Source organism: Grampus griseus (assembly GCF_964374135.1).
Source record: "Grampus griseus genome assembly, chromosome: 20".
Lineage (NCBI taxonomy): Eukaryota > Metazoa > Chordata > Mammalia > Artiodactyla > Delphinidae > Grampus > Grampus griseus.
This window is the reverse complement of record NC_139014.1, coordinates 47,421,202-47,444,711: the sequence shown is the minus strand read 5'-3', so window position 1 is coordinate 47,444,711 and position 23,510 is coordinate 47,421,202. Positions and strand designations below refer to the sequence as shown.

The window sequence follows — 23,510 nt, the reverse complement described above, 5'->3', positions numbered from 1 at the left end:
TTTACATCATGGAAATGAGCAAACACTACAAACCAGGAATCTTTCTGTCTCCCGAGAGCCTGTTGTTAAACGTTTACCAGACATCCCAGGGTATCATCATCATGGCTGAGAATAAGCATAAGTTGTTCACCCCGGGCAGACGCAATGCACGCCAGCTTGGCTCTTTTTACTGACGTGACCACTCATTTCAGTCAGCACAGTCAAGTCCACCAAGCGGTCGGTTGGCTTCCCCACCGCCGGCCCCCATTTCAGAGGTGGTGCTGTGGGAAGGCAACTGAGTCCAGGGGTCAACTGGACCCATTTCTTGATGCAGCCTGTCACACACCCTCAGAAACAGGAGGCTCCCCTCGCCTCCCTGAGCAGAAGCTGGGTCAGCAGTGCCAGGGCTCCCGGGGCTTGTGAGAGCAGTTTTCCTTGTGGGACGGCGTTGGTACACGTGAACTGGTCTCTCACCCAGGTCTGTCTCTGAGCCTGGGTGGGAGTCAGGCTCCTTTAGCTTTTCTGGAGCTCCAGGCTGCTCAGGGCAGATACATCTGTGGGGACCCCCCCACCCTAACCCCCTCCGCCCTGGGGCCTGATCCCTCCACCCCAGGACGGTCCACCAGTGGGACTTACAGGAGCACAGGGGCAGCAAGAAGATTCTGGAAGGCCTCAGGAGTCAGCTTTCTTGGAAGAGGGATTGGTTGCCTGGTGACGGTGCCTGGGCCTCTCCCCGGTGGGCTGAGCAGAAAGGGGAAGTGTGGTCAGGCTGGCAGTCATGGCTCGGGTGCGTGGAAAGCCTGTGGGCGAGGAACCACTTCTCCCCAGCTGCGCTGGCCATGACTCAGAGCACTGCTGGTCCCTCAGGTGCTCACAGCTGGACCTCCTGCAACTTAGTAAGCACCTGGGCCTGTGTCAGTGCGAGTGACCACCTGGGCTTGGGCTGAGGGATTGTAGCCTAGGGCCTTGGTACGACCGCTGGGTGGGGCTGGAGAAACACTGGCCTTGAAGAGCCCACCCTGCTGGTGTCTGGCTGGGTGACCTCGGGATCACTTCACCTCCTTGGGCCTCCATCTCCTTGTGTGTATGGTGGGGCCATGAAGAGGCCTACTTCTCAGGATGAAATGACATAATGACCGAGAGTGAGAGGTGTGTACTGCGAGAGGTCTGTTATCGTTCTCTGGATTCTGACGGCGAGTTGGGGTAACTGACCTGTGAGAGGACACTAATTGGTCTGTGCTGGAGGCGGGGTGGGAGTTGAGGCATTGACTATGTGAACTTTGGGCTACATCTCAAAACCCATGGATGAACACCACCAGCCTTGGTGTCTTTGTCACTGTGTCTCTGGCATTCAGGGATTTATCTTTAAGGCATCTTGCCTTTCAGAGGCCTCAAGGTCAAGGTGTGTTGGGCTGGGGTCAGATCTCAATTGAGCAGTCTGCTCTTGACCCCCGGAAAAAATGACTGCGGAGGAGACCTGGGCTCGGCTTCGTCCTTTTCACTTCCACCTTCTCATGCATCAGTTGTCCCTACAGCCACTCCCTTTCCTGGTCCCTTTGCATGGGTGGACCTCTGAGGAAGCATCGAAAGTGGGGATTGTTGAGCCTGGAGAATACAAAGCCTGGGAGCTTCTTTTTAATTTTTTTTTTTTAGCATCTTTTTTTCCCTTTCTGAAAATGAGAAAACTGCCGAGCAATAGGGGAAACGATGACCCCAAATCCCACCACCTCACAATAATCACAGTAAAGGGTTTGCTGTCTTGCCTGCCAGTCTTTTTTTCCTCAGGTGTAGCTGTTTTGGAAAGTTATCTATGTTTTATTTTGAGGTAAGTACATTCTAGACATAGACATACAGGCGTCATCGCTGTCATCAGGCACCAGCATCCCTGACCCCCTCCATCTACTTAACATGACACCAGCATTCCTGCCAAAGAGCCCCTAAGCGACTGGTTCAAGTTTCCCTCCGCATTCTTAGAGCCAAACAAATAAGAAAAAGTAAGCAACAGCAAGAGGCGATTTGGTTGGACCCAGGAAAGGACTCCTGGGTTGTAGAAATTCTGGGATAAACTTACTAAGAAGCCTGAATGATCTGCAGCTCTGGAAGGCTCACATCACCTAGAACATCTCAAAGATACTAGAATATCAACCTATTCGGGAGCAGGGAGCAGAAGCTCTTATAAACTGTGATACCTAAATTTTTGAAACTGTGTTTGCTTTATGCCTCACAGCAAGGCTGGGTAGCAGGGAAAGAAAGAAGGATCCTACTCTCACACACTAAACAATCAAAATTCGCTTTTCTGTGCTTTCTCCCAGCCGTCTCCAGCCACATCCTCCAGTAATGTTATAAGATGGAGGGAAGCCCATTTTCAAATGTATTACTATTTTCTTTCCAAAAAATTTTTAAAAATTCAATGTAGGGACTTCCCTGGTGGCGCAGTGGTTAAGAATCTGCCTGCCAATGCAGGGGACACGGGTTCGAGCCCTGGTCTGGGAAGATCCCACATGCCATGGAGCAACTGAGCCTGTGCACCACAACTACTGAGCCTGTGCTCTAGAGCCTGCGAGCCACAACTACTGAGCCCGTGTGCCACAACTACTGAAGCCCACGAGCCTAGCGCCCGTGCTCCACAGCAAGAGAAGCCACTGCAGTGAGAAGCCCACGCACTGCGACGAAGAGTAGCCCCTGCTCACCGCAACTAGAGAAAGCCCGCACACAGCAATGAAGACCCAAGGCAGACAAAAATTAAGTAAATAAATTTATAAAAATCAATGTATAGGGCTTCCCTGGTGGCGCAGTGGTTAAGAATCCGCCTACCAATGCAGGGGACATGGGTTTGATCCCTGGTCCTGGAAGATCCCACATACCACGGAGCACCTAAGCCCGTGTGCCACAACTACTGAGCCTGCGCTCTAGAGCCCGTGCTCCACAACAAGAGAAGCCACCGTAATGAGAAGCCCGTGCACTGCATCGAACAGTAGCCCCTGCTCTCCGCAATTAGAGAAAGCCTGCGCACAGCAACGAAGACCCAACGCAGCCAAAAATAAATTAATTAATTAAATAATTTTTTTTAAAAAAGAAATCAATGTATAGTACCACTGGCCCTGTGGGAGGGTCCGTTTCACTACAGCTTTGCCAGGATAGGATTTTGTGATTATCTTTCATTTTTTGCTAGCAAATAGATGTAGTTTCTAACTGTGGCCAGGGGAGCAATAGACTATGATGGGTGAATGTGTCAATAGTTCAGTGTGAAACAGAGTCAAGCCCTGTAATGAAATAAACCAGATGACAAGATTAATCTGAGAGCTGGTGTGATAAGCTGTCATACTGAAGGCCACCTGTGCAAAAAAGGATGTTTGGCTTGCCTTCTCCTTCTTAGTTCTCTAGGCCTTATATTTAGCCTTTCACAGAAATGGAAGGATAGAGAGAGGGAGAAGAGAGGCTGAACTCCTTTTACTACACTGCCCTGCCCTTCCGCAGCCACAGTTGGATTTTAAGTGGCCATCAACTGACCACATGGCCATTTCTGGTGCTGACAACAGCAAAGTGGCCAGGGGGGAACTTGACCTCACTGAGCCTGGGAACAAGAGGCGAATTCGGGCAAGCACTGCTCAAGCTGACTTGCAAGTGTAGCCTTAGTATTACCTACAATCTCCCAGACACTTGAGATCTAGGTGGAGAGCAGCTCAAACCCTCATTCTATGCCCTGCGAAGTCCAAAGCCCTCCTACAGATTTCTGTGGGCTCCCCAGGAGGCCTCCACTTTCACATGGCCAGCCCGGCTCCGAGCCTCTGTGGGTGAGCCTCTGTTCCATACTGCACTGACCCAGGGATGAAACTCAGTCATTCCCTCACTCCCCACATCACCAAAACAAAACTGTGTACCAACGCATGGGCAGACGCAGTAGACTTTACTAAAGATTGGAGGGGGGCCATAGGGGAAGTTTCTACTGCAGCAATGCAAACCACTGCAAACTGACATAATCCAGCCCTGTTCTTAAAATGCCATTGACCTGGGCTTCCCTGGTGGCGCAGTGGTTGAGAGTCTCCCTGCCGATGCAGGGGACACGGGTTCGTGCCCCGGTCTGGGAAGATCCCACATGCCGCGGAGCGGCTGGGCCCGTGAGCCATGGCCGCTGACCCTGCGCGTCCGGAGCCTGTGCTCCGCAACGGGAGAGGCTGCAACACTGAGAGGCCCGCGTACTGCAAAAAAAAAAAAAAAAAAAAAAATGCCATTGGCCCTTTGGCCACTCCATTCCTGATCATCTTCCACCAGATGCTTCTCCCACTTTCCAACCATCCAACTGGCTCCCCTTCCTCTCCTCCTCCCATTTTCCCCCAGAACTCCAGACCCCCACCTGCCCCAGTACCCAGAGGAATTCAACAGTCTCCAACCAGTTCCTACCAGCAAACTTCATTCCCTGCCCAGCCAGCTAAGTGCTTGAAAGGCAGCTCATTCTATTTTTTATTTTTATTTTTTGATGATGTATAATTATCAATAAAGTGCCTAGGTCTTAAATGTACCGTTCAGTACATCTGACAATTGCATAACAAGATGTAAACATTTCCATCCCCTTGTGCCCTTTCCAACCAGATCCTTTCTGCCCCCATTGAAACCACTATTCTGATTTCTATCACAGTAGTTTAGCCTGTTCTTGAACTTCATACACAGAGACTTATACAGGTTGTACTCTTTCAAATGTGGCTTCTTTCACGTACTGTAATGTTGTCAGGATTCATCTATGCTGCTGTGTGTATCAGGAATTCATTTTTTTTAATTTCTGGGTAGCATTTCATTGTATGACTATACCAGCTTATTTATCCATTCTGCTGTGGAATTCCATTCTGTTTTTACAGTGTTACAATGTTTGAGCTGACACCAGTAAGTATAGTAATGCCCAGATGGTAACCCTAAGAATTTGAGCGTGAGCAGGAGGGTCGAGTGGGGGATTTTCAACTGGGGGGAAAAATTAGAAAGGGGGGGAAGCTGAAATTAATTTTAATAATACATTTTGCTTAACCCACTATATCCAAAATATTATCATTTCAACATGTAATTGAGATAAGCATTTATTAATGAGATTTAAAAAATAATTTTATTTATTTTTTTATACAGCAGGTTCTTTATTAGTAAGATCTTTTATGTTCTTCTTTCTGTACCAAATATTTGAAATCCAGTGTGTATTTCTTTTATTTATTTATTTTATTTTTTTTTTTTTTTAATTTTTTTAAATTTTTAAAAAATATTTTTATTTTCTTTATTTTTTTTATTGTTTTTTACCAGTGTGTATTTCACACTTATAGCACATCCCGGCCTCGACTAGCCATCTAGCCAGTGCTCAGTGGAATAGCCGCACAGGGCCAGTGGCTGCTGTCTTGGACAGTGCAGGCCTCGGGCAGAGGGATTTGTGTCCAAGTCCACGAAGCCCTTAATGGCAGGGAGTGAGGAGCTGGATTCATATTCAGGTCTCCCCATCTTCCTGCTAAGCTGTTTACAAGTCTGCCTCTTCCCACAGAGACTTCTTCCAACTCCAACTTTCTGAAATTCTAATTCACCCCCAACACATGCATTCTACCCACACCTTTTGGGACTCATGGCTATTTCAGATCATTTCTTTTTCATGAGAAAAACTCGAGTTTTTTAATACACAGGGCATGACCATTTTGAAATAAATTGAGAGGTTTACACTCAGGACTTTTTCTCATGAAATGGGCTAGTATAGGTGAGAAAATGTTAGTTGGAGTGCATTGCGTGTCCTAAAGACATTTTGCGAAACATGTTTTTGTTTTTTGGGTTTTTTTTTCTTTTTGGCTGTGTTGGGTCTTCGTTGCTGTGCGCGGGCTTTCTCTAGTTGCGGCAAGTAGGGGCTACTCTTCGTGGCAGTGCTCAGGCTTCTCATTGCGGTGGCTTCTCTTGTTGCGGAGAACAGGCCCTAGGCACACGGGCTTCAGTAGTTATGGCATGCAGCCTCAGTAGTTGTGGCACTCAGGCTCAGTAGTTGTGGCACGTGGGCTCAGTAGTTGTGGTGCACGGGATTAGTTGCTCACAGCATGTGGGATCTTCCTGGTCAGGGATTGAACTCATGTGCCCTGCATTGGCAGGCGGATTCTTAACCACTGCGCCACCAGGGAAGCCCTTAAATGCGTTTTATTTATGTGAATATATGTGTAGCTGTCACACTGTAAATTCTACATCTTAGAGGAACCTTGTTAAAGGAAAAAAAAAAAAAAGCAGATTCCTGAATAAACCCAAAGTCTCCAGAATTCCCTGTGATGGACAGTGAATGTGATTTCTGTCACTGAGTCCCCGGAAATGCCTTTTGGGGAAGTGAGAGTCAGAGCTGGGGGGGTGGTTTGCTTTTAGCCTGCTCTCCTACCCTGACACTACCCAGAATCGAGTGCCTTAGGCTACTGGAGTACAAGCAGAGACAAGAAAGAAGCTGCCACTCCACCCTGCAACGTCTGCCTGGCCTCTGCTTCCCAGCCAGCTGCTTGACGCCCACGGCCAAAGGCAGGAGGAGAGCAGGGAGCCTGCCCAAGGTCGCGTGTCCAGGTGAGGTGCCTTAGAATCAGGATGCCCAGTACTTGAATTTCAGACCCTGGATCCAAACCGCCTACTGCTCTGCATCATTAGAGGGGAAGTCTGCCAACGGTGGAGGAAAGAGGGGAAGAGGCCGGGGCATCAGTCATTCAGTCGTATAGAAGAGAGGCTGAACTCCTTTTCTCAGAGACGTATGGTGCGCCTACCGTGCTCCAGGTGATGTTCTAGGCACTAGAAAGAGTGGAAAAGGAAGCAGCCAGGCCCTTGCTCTCCTGGAGCTCACAGGCCAGTGTGGGAGACAGACAATGAACATCAAATAAGCCAACAGACAGCTGTTACAGTAAGAGTAGGCAGGCTCAGATGGAGGAAAAATGCATTTAGCATACTGATCATAACATATTGCGGGGAGGCAGGGATGTCTGCCCCTCCCCCAACCCGGCACCCCGCCTGTTGACTCTTCCTAATTCAGAGAGAATGGGAGCTTTCGGTATGAGCTCTCAGCTTCCTGCCCCCAACCCAGTCTGGTTCCCCTGAGCAGCACAGCCCTCTCTCCACCCTTGTTCCCTTTTAAAAGTGGATTCTTCCATCTGGGCCCCTGAAGGTAGCTCCTGCTCTCTCTTCTATCCCTGTATCTCATTTTGTCCTCTTTCCTGACACCTTCACAGTATATAAACACGCTGACTCTGCATTTTAAACAAACAAGCTCACTTTCCTCCCTTCTTGAAATTCAGGCTTCCCTTTCCTTCTGGGCTTTCATCAGGCTGACCAGAGCTCCCTTTAAGCTGTTATCAGAGGAGGGAATGAGATGCAGAGTCTGTCCTGAGGACAGGATGATTGAAGAGAAAGCGGGGGAGAGAGTGCAGGACACTAGCTCTGGAGCGGGGAGCATCTGTGAAGCAGGGAGGGGCCCGACAAGCAGGGAGGACTATGGCCAGACTACAGGGTCTTCCTGGGTCTTGTTAGTCCGGCAGGAACTTCATTCCTATGTCATATTCGGTTATGACTATCCTCTAAGGACTCTGGATAGGATTCTAGGATGCCCCTGCTCCTGCCAGCGCCCTGGGGAAATCCTGAGGCTCCACTGAAGTCATTCATACCCTAGTAAAAATCAGTTCCTCTTCCTCAGTGTCTGGCACACCCAGGCAAATGGGAAGTGGGGAGAGGAGGTAGTGTGGAACTTTGCTCTGAAGAGAGTGATTTAATGATGGAATTCCATCATCACTGTGACAAGCAAACAGGAGAGGTCTTTGGGTTCAAGGAGTTTTTTTTTTTTTAAATTATTTATTTTATTTTTGGCTGCGTTGGGTCTTCATTTCTACCTGCGGGCTCTCCTCTGGTTGCGGCGAGCGGGGGCTACTCTTTGTTGTGGTGCATGGGCTTCTCATTGCGGTGGCTTCTCTTCTTGTGGAGCACGGGCTCTAGGCGCGTGGGCTTCAGTAGTTGTGGCATGCAGCCTCAGTAGTTGTGGCTCGCAGGCTGTAGAGCTCAGGCTCAGTAGTTGTGGCGCAGGGGCTTAGTTGCTCCGTGGCATGTGGGATCTTCCCAGACCAGGGATCGAACCCGTGTCCCCTGCAGATTCTTAACCACTGCACCTCCAGGGAAGCCCAAGGAGTCTTTTTCAGTGCTTTCATTCTACTCGACTGCTGTTGCTACTGCCTATGAATGTTGCAGGGAACAAGCCTCCAGCTTCCTCACCTGCCCCAGCTGGGGGCTTTGCAGGCTGGCTGGATGCTGTGTTCCTCCCCGAGGTCTGAGAACCAGTTGGAGTGTTTGTTAACAATGCTGATTCCCGAGTCCCACAACAGACCTACAAATCAGAACTGGGAGTAGATAGAGTAGGGACATAGGACTCTGGTATCTGCATTTTAATACATTTCCCAAAGGTCTGGCTTGGTGGTCACAATTTAGGGCCCTGGGTTTGGCTTCTGATTTTTCCACTTACTAGATCTGCAACCTTAGGCAAGTTAATTGAGCTCTTCTAAGTTTCTATTCTCTTATCTGTAAAATGGGATTATAATTATGACCTGCCTTATAGAGTGGTTGAACTCATGGTAAAGTAGCACATAATGTACGTTACTTTTCTAAAATGCATTTTCATATTGAGGTTCTTATGATTTGGAACAAGTCACAGCTAAAAGCTGAGGTCTTGCCAATATTGGAATTTCTTGACCGAGGGTTCTGCTTTCAGTTCCGTTATGGTAAAATGGGAGTGATAAGAACACCCCCCAACACCAGGTTATAATAAGGATTAAATGATAACATGTATGTCACTGGTTCTCAACATTGGCCTCCCATTAGAATCATCTGGAGAACTTGACTAAAACAAACAAACAAAATCCCAATGGCCAGGCCGCAGGTTGGGAACTTCCGATATTCCTCAAGTTCTTGCCCCAGCTTGGGGCCACACTGGATCCTACCCTCTTCTGGTCTATACTGTACCATGGGCCCCCACTCTGGCTCACAGGGCCCTGTCTTATCTCTGAGTCCAAGTCCACCCTTGAGAACCTTCATATGACCTCAGACTTTTTTTGGGGGGGGCGGTGTGGCCAGAGCTGGTCCAGCCCTGAACCATAGGTCAGCAGGTCCCAGGCCATGGGAGGGTGAGGACCTGAGTCCACAGTACAGGTGAGGTGTCCTGGCTGCCGGGAGGAGGTCAGGGAGCTTCAGGGCCTGACCTCAGTCTTGTCAACTGGGGGAGCATCTGGTGGACACCATAAATGGAAGAAGGAAGAGTAAGAGAACTATGGGAGCTGCTTTTAGTTATTAGCTATCGAGGGCCTTGATGTGTCAGACCCCAGGGCGAGGGCTTGAGGAATATCTGAAGTTCCCAACCTGCGGCCTGGCCACTGGGGTTTTGTTTGTTTTAGTAAAGTTCTCCAGATGATTCTAATGGGAGGCCAATGTTGAGAACCAATGATAACTTAAGGATTAAGTTATCACTTAATCCTTATTATAACCTGGTACTGCGGGTGTTCTTATTACCCCCATTTTACAGATAAAAAGAGAGAATTCAGAGAGATTAAGCAATTTGCTAAAGGCAACACAGCTAGTCTAAGACTAGATTTAACTAGTCTAGTTAACTAGACTAGTCTAAGTCTAGATTGACTAATCTAAGATTGTAGCTCAGCTCTGTCTGATGCCAAAGTTTGTGTTCTTTTTACTCTGCCAGGCTGACACCAAGCTCATAAATGTTTCTTTTCATAAGAGACCCCTGTCTGTCCCCAGCCTTGTGGCAGGTCTCCACTGCTTCTTCACTGGGTCAGCAACAACGGGCGCTCTGTGGTGGACTTCTGGTCAAAGATGGCAGAATTATCACTGACCTTTTTTCCTTCTGGAGACATCAGTAGAAGGCAAAAAAAATGAAATTTTAAAATGTATAAACCCATGGAACAACTTTAACTAGAATCTTATTGCCGTATGAGGATGAAGTGGTTCATGTGGTGCCCCACTCACCCCAAGATGTCCACATCCCAATTCCTGCAACCTGTGAATATGTCAGATTACATAGCAAAAGGGAACTAAGGTTGTAGGTGCAATTGAGGTTGCTAATCAGCTGACCTGGAGATGGGGTGATGATCCTGGGTTATCCAGGTGAGCCTAATGTAATCACAAGAGTTCTTGTAAGTGGGAGAAGGAGGCAAGGGAGGTCACATGTGGCCAGGGGAGAACTGTTAGAGAGATGCAATATTGCTGGCTTTGAATATGGAGGAAGGGGCCATAAGCCAAGGAACACAAGGTGGCCTCCAGGAGCTGAAAAGAGCAAGGAAACGGCTTCTCTAGTGGAGCCTCCAGGAGGGACCCAACCCTGCCCATAGTTTGGTTTTAGCCCAGTGGCATCATGCTGGCCTTCTGTCCTCCAGAGCTGTAAGATAATACTTTTGTGTTGTTTTAAGCCACTGCATCTGTGGTAATTTGTTGGAGCAGCCATAGCAAACAAATACACTTTGTTTCTAATGACCACTGCTGCCTGGGCTCCCGCCTCCCCCAGCGACATTTCAGTCCAATTCCAAAACTTTTAAGTTACTTTTGATTACTAAGCAGACTCATTTCAGTTTTAAAAATTTAGTCATGCTCATTTAAAATCTTCCGTCTTGGGACTTCCCGATGGTCCAGCAGTTAAGACTCCACGCTCCCAATGCAGGGGGCCCAGGTTCGATCCCTGGTCAGGGAACTAGATCCCACATGCTGCAGCTAAGTGCCCACGTGCCATAACTAGGACCCAGTGCAGCCAAATAAATAAAAATGAAAACTTCCCTCTTATCCTTGACTCAAATCTCCCCCCTTTGCCCAAGGAGGGGAGTAGAGAGAGGAGTGAGGGCTGTCTCAGCTCCTTAGCTTCCCCGCATCTACTTCCCTGGTATGAGATTGAGGAGGAAAGACAGGGACAGACAGTTTTCCCCAGGAAGTCTCCCCTCACTGGACCATTGCTGCCGATCAAGTTTGTGGTGTTGGGTGGAGACTCAACCACTGGCCCTTGAGAGGTCCCTTGTGGTCCCTTGAGAGATTCAGCTGCATCTTTGGGCTGGCTGCCAGCATCCTCTCATGCAAACACCTCTTTGCCCCATGCTTCAGTAGCGCTCAGGAGGTCTGCACCCCACAACCTTATCTACTCCAGGCCTGGCAACACAGGTGGGATTCAGCTTCCATACCTTTACAGGACCTGAACTTGACCATGCAGCTGTGACACACTCCCCACTGGCTGTACTCCCTGCCATCTCTCCCCAGAGCTCTTGTCCCCTCTCTGGGGACACCCTGGCTATTAAACTAGCCTGGTAGTCCAGAGAACATCTAACTGGGAACGGGATGTGGTTCTCGTGGGCCCCCTCTCTCAGCTGCATTCTTCCAAGAAGACAAGCTCTTCTTGGTTCTGTTGAAAAGGCCTCTGTCAGCAGTCCATGGGGAAGAGTGCTATTTCTCTGATCGTAGATTGTGGGGAACTTGGGAGTTTCATTCTCAGCTGTGGGCCCTGATCATTCATTCTAGGGAATCCCTTGGGCCCTCACCCCACCATATCACTACCACATCAGTGCTCCTTTCAAAGTAAGGTATCTTGACCCCCATTTGGCCTTTCCTTGATGATTTGGAGGCATCATGACTAACATCAACAGAGGAAGGCCCTGTGACACAGAGAGAAAGCGTTCCGCCCTGCCTCCTACCTGGGGCAGGTCATTTCACCTCTGTCTCAGGCCCCTGTCTAGAAAAGCCTATGGTGGTGAGGATGAAATGAGGTGAGCAACGAGAAAGCTCTTGCAGAATGCTTGGCGCACCGAACACTTGCGAAACACCTGATGGCAATTCAAATCCATTCGATTTGTAAGCAGAAAACTGCAGAATGCTTACCATTCTGCATAGTTCTGAAAAGTGACCCATTGTTTCACTTTCTGACACCATCCTACTTCCTCTTTCTTCCCCAAGAATCTGATGAGAATAACATTTCTTTGAACTTGAAATATGAACAATGGGAAGCTACGCTATATGGTTAACTGGCCCTTTTTTCAATGTTATCAAAGTAAATGCAAAAGTTAAAAAAATCAAGGAATTCAGAGGGTTTATAGTGAAAAGTCACAGCTGCCTGGTCTCCCACTTCCCTCCTCCCGTCCAGTCATACTCTTCAGATGCACAGTTTTTAACTCTATGTCTGGTTTCTATAGCTCTAAAGGGTATGTTTATGTTTCTTGTTGGAGAAATCCTTCAAGAGTAAAAGAAAAAGATGAAGAGATAGAAAATATGAGGGAGTAAAAGAAAAAGATGAAGAGATAGAAAATATGAGGGGAAAATTAGACGAAGAACGAGGAGACATTTAAATAAGAGAAAAGAGAATGAGTGTCCATCAACAGATGAATGGATAAAGATGATGTGATATATATACACAATGGAATATTACTCAGCCATAAAAATGAATGAAATATCACCATTTGCAGCAACATGAATGGACCTAGAGATTATCATACTGAGTGAAGGAAGTCATACAGAGAAAGACAAATATTATATGATATCACTTATATGCAGAATCTAAAAAAATAATACAAATGAACTTATTTACAAAACAGAAACAAACTCACAGACATAGAAAACAAACTTATGGCTACCAAAGGGGAAGGAGGAGAGGGATAAATTAGAAGTATGGGATTAACAGATGCATACTACTATATATAAAGTAGATAAACAACAAGGATTTACTGTATAGCACAGGGACCTATATTCAACATCTTCTAATAGCCTATAATGGAAAAGAATATGAAAAAGAATGTATGTATATATATATATATATATAACTGAATCACTTTGCTGTATACCTGAAACTAACACAGTATTGTAAATCAACTATAGTTCAATAAAAATAAATAAATAAGATAAGGAGAAAACGGAGGGAAGAAATTTCTGTCCATCTGTCTATCTATCCATCCATCCATCCATCCATCCATCATTCCATGTATCTATGTATCTTTTTTTTTTTGTGGTACGCGGGCCTCTCACTGCTGTGGCCTCTCCCGTAGCAGAGCACAGGCTCCGGACGCGCAGGCCCAGCAGCCATGGCTCACGGGCCCAGCCGCTCCACGGCACGTGGGATCTTCCCGGACCGGGGCACGAACCTGTGTCCCCTGCATCGGCAGGCGGACTCTCACCCACTGCGCCACCAGGGAAGCCCTCTATGTATCTATTTATCTAGCTGGTTCCCTAGAGCTAAAGAAGGTGAGATTCCAATTTAGGTTTGAAGAACAAAGAGGCTGCCTTCTGATATGTGGCATCTTCTTAAGTCCAGTGCCCTTTAATCACACTGGGCTCTGCACAACCAAATTTCACAGGCCCGTGCTGAGAGCCAAGGTTCCATTCTCCATGGTCTTCCTTTTTCCCTTTGGTCTTCTTCCTCTCTTCCTTTCTTTTGTGCACCCTGAGAAGGTGATCTACAAGAAAACATCTGCTGAGTGCATGCTTTGTGGGGTAGATGACACTTCACTCCCTTAAGAGTGAATCCCCAGCACGTCTACCAACATCAATAAATGACAAAAACATAATGTTGAACAAAAAAGTAAGCTGCTGAATCATGTTTATAGAAGAGTACTAGTTACATGTGATTGGTTTGCCACATATAACTTTCTGAATAGCCAAAGAACATTATATTGATCAAACCAAACCTTCACAAAAGAAATGATGTTTGCAACTAAAAATCCAAATCGTTATATAGCAACTTAATAAATGAAAACACTATGCCAGGAATACAAACACATGTTTAAATAGTAAGCCAAGTCATTAGGTCTTTGTAGTAATAATGGCTTTAGCAGCAGCCTAATTTGGCCCCTGTTCCTTGGCCCCCTGCCTGGATCCCCACTGATGTTAATAATAGCTCAAAAGCATGAATCAGAAATGACAGTACATGAACATGCATGGGTGAGTTTCCATTGGCTAAATGGTGACACAGGAAGGTGATTCTCATTTAACCAGGACACGTCTGGATATCTCCCAGGCCTCAAGAATCTTTTTTTTTTTTTTTTTGTCTGTGTTGGGTCTTCGTTGCTATGCGCGGGCTTCTCATTGCAGTGGCTTCTCCTGTTGCGGAGCACGGGCTCTAGGTGCCTGGGTTTCAGTAGTTGTGGCTCGTGGGCTCAGTAGTTGTGGCTCGCGGTCTCTAGAGCGCAGGCTCAGTAGTTGTGGCACACGAGCTTAGTTGTTCCGCGGCACGTGGGATCTTCCCGGACCAGGGCTCGAACCCATGTCCCCTGCATTGGCAGGAGGATTCTTAACCACTGCACCACCAGGGAAGCCCCAAGAATCATTTTTATTTTAACATCCACATGCACTAGCAAAGTGTCCATTCCACAGATGAGCAGAGCCCAGCCCCGCCCCCAGCTCTCCCTGAATTCCTGGAGGTCCCTCCTAGGAGTCCATCCTGCAGCCTGCTCCCCACCGTCACTCGGAGCCTGGCAGCTGCTGTTCTACTTGCCCGTGTGTCACCCCTGGCTTGAAAAACCACTGCACACATGTCATTTCTCCCCAGGTTCTGTTCATACAAGCTTCTGTTGTCCAATTTTATTGAAGATTTGATGGGAAAAGACAATTACAGCACAGCATTTTACAGGCAACAATTGAAGACTGAATATTAGATGTAACTTTCCTACAAACGCATGGGTCATTTTCCACCAAGGGGACTTTCTACTGATGCTCCAACTTTCTGCTCTCTTCTTTTTTTTTCCCTAGCTTTATTGAGATGTAATTGACACATAACATTGCATAACTTAAAGGTGTACTACCTGTTGATTTGATACACTTACATGCTGTATAATGATTACCCCCATAGTGTTAGCTAACACCTCCAATTGACACATAACATTGCATAACTTGAAGGCGTACTACCTGTTGATTTGATACACTTACATATTGTATAATGATTACCCCCATAGTGTTATAGCCAACACCTCCATCACATCACACAATTACTCTTTCTTTCTTGTGGGGAGAACATTTAAGACCTACTCTCTTCGTGACCTCTCCCTCTGCTCTGACCCTCTTCCCAGTCTCTCCTCCTCTCTAGTCAGTCAGGCTTTAGACCCCAAGTTCCTGTTACTAATTCAGTTTGCTTTGCATCTTTACCTTCTCCCTCTGACCGTACCTCACTCAAAGAGACCCATCAAGGTTATTTTTCTAACCCCCACCTCAAAAAACAAAAAAGCTCTCAAAATCCTATCTCCCCTGTTATGAATTAAGTCTATGTTGCCCCTTCAATATAAAAACAACTGCAGAGAGTTATTGCTTTAAATGGCATTTCCCTTCCTGCTGCATGTTTAACAGTATAAGAAAGAACAGTGAATATGTCTACAGTTTCTAGAGTAACTAATAAGTACATGTCTTACCTCTAATCTTTGTAAATTCCCTGCAAGGTAGTAGACAATATCACTCCCATATTTCAGATGAGGACCCTGAAGCTTGGAGAAGGTTAAGTCACTTGCCTGAGGTCTCCCAGCTGCTAATCATCAGGGTTTGACTGTGGACCAGTGCCTGCCTGGCCCCTAAGCAGATGCAGCTGCACAACATGGTAGATAACTGCCCCCACCACCCCAGGAAGCCTTTCACTCATGCCTCATTCCTCTCTCTCCATTCTTCTCAGGATCCCATGGCAATGGATTGGTGGAGGGACAATTTCTGGATCATCTTGGCTGTGGCCATCATCGTTGTCTGCGTGGGCCTGAGCATCTTCCTGTTCTGTGTCTGTAGGTGTCTGTTTAGACAAGGTAATGACCATCTCATTTGGGCAGGTGGAGGTAGGGGAGGGGAGAGGTGATTATCAGCGTATTAGGGCTTCTTCAGGGCAAAAGATTAGTTCTGGGCCTGCATAGGCTGAACTCTGGATTTAGCATCATGCATTCTGGGTTTGAATCCTAGCCCTGCCACTAATGTGTGTCTCTGGGCCTCAGTTTCCCCCTCTGCATAGTGAAGGGAGGGAGGTTACCTAATCCCCAAGAACTCTTCCAGCTCCATCGGTTTGGGTGAAAGCAGAATCTGTTTCAGGGCACACTGTGCACTAATGCTATCTCTCTTCGGTGTGGCTGCCAATCACAGCATCCTACCTCTGGGACTTGAAAGGGAGTACAAGTCCATGGAATGTCAAAAACTGTCTTGAGTCCAACCACGTCAAGTTGTATACATGTTGCATACATGAAATACGTACAGCTTTTTGTATGGCAATCATTCCCCAATAAAGTGGTCTAAAAAAATGTCTTGAGGCATGAAAAATGGACTCATTCCATGATCAACACGTTTGACCACTATGATTGCCTACTCTAAGACCATACTCTGAATTTTCTGGTATTACATCTGCCTCGGATAGAGGTTCTTAGCATTCTTGGACATAAATAAGCAGCTTATTGGAGGATAAATGTAACTTTAGATGATCTACAAGTGGGTTTCTACTTTACCATTCATCTCCAGAAACATGAAACCCTTGATTCAATGGTGTGTTTTCTTGAGATCCTATCCCTTTACATAATGACCTAGGCCTGGAGTATACCTGGGGATGGTAAATACACTGAGAGGTACAGCCATCTTGCCCTGGGGCAACCTGGGCAGGCACCCCTCCATGATCAAGGCACTGTCCTCCCATTGCATCTGGGCACAGCCTCAGAATCCTGCGGAACCAGTGCTGAAAGGTCAGGGCTGTTCAAGAAGTGAAAACATTTTGTCATTCTTCTCAATCTCTTTTTAGAGATAAGAAAATTAAGGTTCAGAGACAGGCAGAACCTTGGTTGAGGTCTCCTAGGAATTGGTAGCAGAGTTGGAACCAGAACGCAGGTTCACTGGGCTGCCTGTTCAATGTCCTTTCCCCTCCACCCCTTGATGGTAATCAGTCTTTTTTAATACAAAAAGTGTATTCTAGCCCCTATTGTTCTCTATACATTTTTTAAACATTTCATTTTTAGATATGGACAAAAATATGATCCTGAACAAAATCTTTACCTATTCTCTTTTAACTTGACCCACTCCTATTAACAAGCAGGTTATAATTGATAATAACTTACATGTCCAGCATATCACAGTTTACAAACTGCTTTTCCCATTCTTTATCTCATTTCCTCCCAACCATACTTTTGGCTATTCACTCGACCAGTATTTCTGAATGCCAGCTATGCGTTAGGTAGATATAGTACTAGGCAATGAGGAAACAGGCACAGCCCACAATGGATAGTACCTAGACTCTGTGGTCAGACGGCCTGGGTAAAATTCTGGCTCTAGGACTTCCCTGGTGGTCCAGTGGTTAAGAATCCACCTGCCATTTGCAGGGGACACAGGTTTGATCCCTGTTCCGGGAAGATCCCACATGCTGTGGGCAACTAAGCCCGCGAGCCACAACTACTGAGCCCGCATGCTGCAACTACTGAAGCCTGCGCGCCTAGAGCCTGCGCTCCGCCAAAAGAGAAGCCACCACGAAGAGAAGCCCACGCACTACAACAAAGAGTAGCTCCCCCTTGTCGCAACTAGAGAAAGCCCGCATGCAGCAACGAAGACCCAGCGCAGCCAAAATAAAATAAAATAAAACAAAATGTAACTACATCTATAAAAAAAAATTCTGGCTCTATCACTTATGAGCTCTGTGTCCCTAAGTCTGTTTCCTCTGGATGGTTCTTCTCCCACCTGTCCTGAACCTGCCGGGTCTCTGATCTCTTCTAAACTCTAAAAACCACAACTTTTGATAATTCTTCCTAAATGAATATGCTTATTTGTTTCCTTAGGCAAGAAACTCGAAATTGCCAAGCCCTTGAAACAAAAGCAGAGAGATGAAGAAACGATGTATGAGTAAGTGGGGGGGAACACTTCTGCTTTTTAATTTCAAGAACCACCTGTTCACTTCCATTCTTGCGCCCGCGCTAAGAATGTGTGCCTTAAATTCCAGGGAAATATCGTGTCTGCCAACTCTCCCCACTGTAAGGGGAGAGACCTCAGGGCTTTGGGGGTGCAGGGCACCACCTGGCTCTCTCTGCTCTCCAAGTCCTCCCAAGTCTCGTCTAGTTTGATAGAGGTCACAGGTCCGGCGCTGTGTTCTGGCTAATTCAGTCTCCTGAGGCCAAACTGATACAGAAAGACCCAGGGCCCCTGGCAAACACAGCAGGCATTCACCATCAGTCACATTGTTAGCATAAACTATCTGGCTAGCCCAAGGCCCCTTAATACAAAGACACTCTTATCAGGCAGGATATTCCAAGGGTTTAGAGATTATCTCCCAGAAGCTGGTCAAGGGCCAGTCCTTTCTTTAAAACATAGGCATAGGGAATTCGATGGCGGTCCAGTGGTTGGGACTCTGCGCTTTCACTGCTGAGGGCCTGGATTCAATCTCTGGTCAGGGAACTAAGATCCTGCAAGCCACATGGTGTGGCCAAAAAAAATTTTAAGTAAAAATTAAAATAAATAAATAATGTTTCTTAAAAATACAAATAAATTAAAAAACAAAAATATAAAGTCATTCTAAAGTGACTTTCGTTGGGGCTCAAGGGATTCAGCAAATAACAGATCTCTTCCCCTCCAATTCTGATCCCCTTGAGGAGTCAGACAAATGTATCCTGCAGTTAGGTAACCAAAGTATTGCCTTTATTGAGGATAAAACTGACATTGCAGAATGTGGCTCTTCTCCATGGCCAAGATTGCTTCCTAATTCAAAACCAGGCAAACTTTCCTGCATGGTACATAGGCAGCCCTGGACAGCCTCAGGTCTCCCCTACAGGGCAGGGCCCTTTCTCTGAATGGCAAAGACTCAAGCAGAATATATACTTTAGGCAGTCAGGCCGGCTCTAGAGGAGAAAGTGGGAGAAGCTAGATTTTTCCCCAAGTCAGGTAAATGTCCCTCCTCTCCCAGGAAGAGCCACAGAGGGGCTGAGTGAGGTCACTGATGGAGTGAGGTCACTGATGGCACTCTAGCCACATGTCCCCTTCTCCACTCACCCCAGCAACGCTTCTGCATTCCAGGGGACTTAAGCACATACAGGAGGCCAAAACTCAGCTCAGAAGAATCTAGTACCAGTTTGGAAATCAGAGTACACAGAGGGGATGGGGGGTCTGGGTAAGGAAACTTTCTTGGAATCTATCTTTTTATTAAAACTTCTTACTGAAGTATAATATAAACAGAAAAGTACACATGGTAAGGGTACAACTCAGTGAATTTCCACAAACTGAACAGAGCCGGTAGGTGACACCCAGATCAAGAAACAAAATTACCAGCTCCTCAGCCCCATATATTCCCTTTCAGCCATTAAACCCCAAGGATAACCACTACCTGAAATAGTATAGCCTCGTTTTTCCTTGTTTTTTATGCTTCATATACATGGAATTAGACAGTATGTGTTATTGGTGTTTAGCTTCTTCTGCTCAGCCTTTTTTTGTGAGATTCATTGTGTGTAGTCGCAGATTGTTCCTTTTTTTTTTTTTTTTTTTTTTTTTGTGGTACGCAGGCCTCTCACTGCTGTGGCCTCTCCCGTCGCGGAGCACAGGCTCCGGACGCGCAGGCTCAGCGGCCATGGCTCACGGGCCCAGCCGTGCCACTGCATGTGGGATCTTCCCGGACCGGGGCACGAACCCGTGTCCCCTGCATCGGTAGGCGGACTCTCAACCACTGCGCCACCAGGGAAGCCCTAGATTGTTCATTCTTATTGCCATAGAGTATTCCACTGTGGGAGTGAACCATGATGAATTTATCCATTCTACTGCTGATGGGCATTTGGGTAGCGTGCAGTTTGGGGCTGTTATGAATAACGCTGCGATGAACATTCTATAATGTATCTTTTGGTGATCAGCAGGATATATACCCATTATTGCTGTCACATGGTATGTGTACATTTAGCGTTAGGAGTACATTTGTTTTTCAAATCAAATACACCTGGTGCTTACCTCCCCCTTCTAATCCAGCTCAGATGAACACAGGAAGATGAGCTCTAAGTTATAGTACTTCAACTCCCTTCCCTCAAATCCAGCTGGTCCTTGGGCTAAAGGAAATGGTTTCTTTAGAGTGCCAGTTACAAATGGGATACAAGACCTAGAAAGGGAAGGAAATGCTTCCAGTTTTCAGGGACCAAGATTTGAATGTTCAACTCTATCCACTTTCCTTGACGTTTTCTTTTAAATCAGTAGGCGTGATCAAAACCAAACACTGACTCCTCTTCTTCCTCTCTTCCAGGAATGTTACCAATCAATTCTCAGTTCAATTACCCCCTCTGCCACCCAGGGGTGTGCTTTCTCCAGAAGTTGCCTGTGAGTGTATTTTGCTGATAACAGTCTCATTCAGGGTAGAATAATAAATTTATCTTGATGTTTAGTCAGCTTGGGCTGCCCATAAAACAATAACGTGGACAATGTGGCTTAAACAGCAGTAATTTTCTCACAGTTCTGGAGGCTAGAAGTCCAAGATCAAGGTGCCAGCCAATCTGGCTTCTGGTGAGGACTCTTCCAGGCTTGCAGATGGCTGCCTTCTCCCTGTGTCCTCACATGGAGGGGAGAGAGCTCTCTGGTGTCTCTTCTTATAAGGACACTAATACTATTGGATCAGGGCCACACCCTTATGACCTTATTTAACCTTAATTACTTCCTTAGAGGCCCCATCTCTAAATACAACCACACTGGTGGTTAGAGCTTCACCATATGAATTTTGTGGGGACACACACATTCAGTCTATAACACTGGAATTTGCAGATGGCAGCAACCTGTTTTAAAGGGATGAACTAAGTTTTAAGGGGGCAGAATAAGTACCAATGCTTCCAGTATTCAATGTGTGAGTTCATATTCAAATTCCAGCCTGCAGCATGGGTATAAAGGAACACTGGGCCTCTCAGATGTCCTATCAGAAAAACTCTGCCTGGTTCTCTTGACTGGAGTGTTCTTCCTTAAGCTGTATACAGAGCTGGCTTTACCACACCTTTCAGGTGTCAGTTCAAATGTCACCACCTCAGAGAGGCCATTCCTGACCACCCTATATAAAGAAATCCTGCTAATTCTCCTTATGAGGCTTATGGCAATAATCCTAAATGGGCTTATTTAGTTATCCTTCATTTGTTCATTATCTATCTCCTCCATTATAATATAAACTCTAGGAAATAGGTGCCTTTCTTGTCTTGTTCACCACTGTTTACCCACCACTAAGAACAGTGCCTGGAGCTTAGTAGATAATGGATGAAAATGTTTTAACTGAATGGATAAATAATAATATTAGCTAACATTTATTGATCAGGCACTCTGTGTCAGGTCCCATGCTAGGCACTTTATAGGTACTATCTCATTTAATCCTCTCAACACCTCTATGAGGCAGGTACATTATTATGTCCCTCTGACAGAAGAGGACACTGAGGCACAGAGAAGTTAAGCGACCTACTCACGGCCACACGGCTAGTGACTGCTGGACCCTGAAGATGAACTTGGATCTAACTGCAGAACTTTGTGTGAAATGAAATGGTGCTTGTTTTTCAGGTTCTCTTAGGAAAAGATGAGATTGCGGTGAGGCAGTTCCAGGCCCCACCAAAGGTGGAGCTGAGCTGTTTCACTATCTTTTTCCTACCACTTCAGTCCATTTGCTATGTACCCATCCTCCACTAATTCCACCTTTTGAAAACACCACTGCCCACCTCCTTCTTAGCAGAGGGATTGTGGACATGAGCAATTATAGATAGTTATGGAAAGCAGTGTAAGTCACTGTGAGGGATGTGCCCAAAAGGAAATACGGTTTGTATCACTTCCTTATGAGAATTAGTATCTATAAACACAACACTACTCATTTGGCTACTAGCTCTGGTCAGCTTCTTGTCTAAACTTGTTTCATGGTTCCTACTGCAGTGCAGTCAGGCAAAGAGACACGGGAGTCAAGATGTCTGACCAATATTTGCCACTTACTCACTTGGGTGAGCCTGAGACTGTGTCATGTCTGGGCTTTAGTTTTCTCTGTAAAATGGGGATCTGGTCCACCAAGAAGTGGGAGGATCACCGAAACCCATGAAAATCATGCAGAGCCACTTGGTCAAAAATATATAAACACACAATAGCTTTGCATTTAATACCTTTTTGTGTATTCTAGCCCCACAGGAAACCCCAAGTCGGCCACCAGCTGCATACGCATCAGTACCTAAAGTTAGAAATAAGAAGACAATGGCCGTCCCAAGCTATATTGAGCCTGAAGATGACTATGATGACGTTGATAACCCTGCACATATGGAAAACCATCATCTTGAAACAACCGCTTCTTCTTTTTGACAAGCAGAAGAGGGTTCGTTCACACAGATTATTTTAAACCGTCAAGAATGGTCGAACTTCAGTAGGTATCCAGGTCCGAAAGCCAGTGGTAATGGTACGAGCTCTGTAAGATAAGCACTTCCTGAATCGCAGATGAAGAAGCATCAGTGATCAGATAACCGCAGCCAGAGGAAAGACGCCCATGCTCAGCTCTGAGGAGTCAGTCCTTGAGCTTCTGCTGAGTGAGGTTCCAGGCGGGGGACCACTGGGTTCCGCCGTCCCCACCCGTGAGGAGACACTCAATTCCCGGCACTCTTCCCCTGTTTGTGTGGTTCTAAGTGATCTTAAAACTTGGTGTTTGATTGTACAGAGCCTCCCAGGCTCCTATCCCCAGCACAGCCCTCACCAAGCACATGTCTTGCCCCCCCACGCCCCATCTCCCACACTGAGCGGCTACGGGTGGTAGTTACAGCTAAGCGCTCTTGCGCGCAAGCCACCCGTCACGCCTTGTGTGTCCTTCAAGGGTGGGGGAGTGTTTTTGTTCTTGTGGACCCTCTCCACCTACACAATCCCAAACCCCAGGGCCTCGCTATGATGTCAGCCAAACTGACCACAGAGACCCAAGTTCCCAGCCAGGGTTTTTCCACTGCTTGCCAGCTGCACCATAACAATCAACAAAGAACAGAAGTCACCTTCCAGACCACAGGACAGAAGTTACCCATAGAGGTGTTCATTTTGTATATTGGGGGAGCTACAGGGAAAGTAGGTTTCCCCAGGAAAAATCATGGGGAACAGGAAAGAAAGGGGTGATTACGTGGCAGATTCAAGATGAGAGTTCAGGGGGCTAAATACCCTCCTCCGATATTTTCATTACTGTTTCCTCCCTTGTGTAGAGTTCAAGGCAAACAGTGTCAAGCCCCTCCCTGCCAGATCCCTGTCCCCAAGCGGCCGGGAGGCAGAAACTCCAATACAATATGCTGCAGCTAATGACATGCCCGGGGAGCTGGGCTGTTGTCCTGTTAAACAAGCGTCCTAAGGGGTCGCCAAGGCCCATGTCAGCTTTGGAGGCCCTGAACATCATCGTTCCCTTCAGGTTGATCTGCTAGAGCCCGAGGACTTGACACTTCTTTCTAACCAAACTCACAAGATGCTGACTTCTAAGCGACCCCTGGGAAATCCAGCTAACAGGCTTGCAGGGAGAGCACCATGAATGGTGAAAAGGTGACCCTTGGACTGAGCTCCTCCTCAAGAGATGGAAAGTATGTTCCTGCCATGTTTAAGCTTCCGCCCTCAACCACTGC

At 46.7% G+C, this 23,510-nt stretch overlaps 1 protein-coding gene across 1 annotated transcript; it reads left to right on the top strand.

Annotated features, from left to right (window-relative positions):
• Nucleotides 1-6,392: 6,392 nt before the first annotated feature.
• Nucleotides 6,393-22,230, top strand: SCIMP (SLP adaptor and CSK interacting membrane protein; the record flags this gene model as incomplete). The annotated part of the gene is made up of 5 exons (XM_082679403.1): nucleotides 6,393-6,528; nucleotides 15,620-15,722; nucleotides 17,739-17,802; nucleotides 20,171-20,244; nucleotides 22,055-22,230. The coding sequence occupies exons 2-5, from the start codon at nucleotides 15,626-15,628 to the stop codon at nucleotides 22,228-22,230; spliced, it is 411 nt and encodes a 136-aa protein (XP_082535529.1). The 5' UTR covers nucleotides 6,393-6,528; nucleotides 15,620-15,625.
• Nucleotides 22,231-23,510: the final 1,280 nt, after the last annotated feature.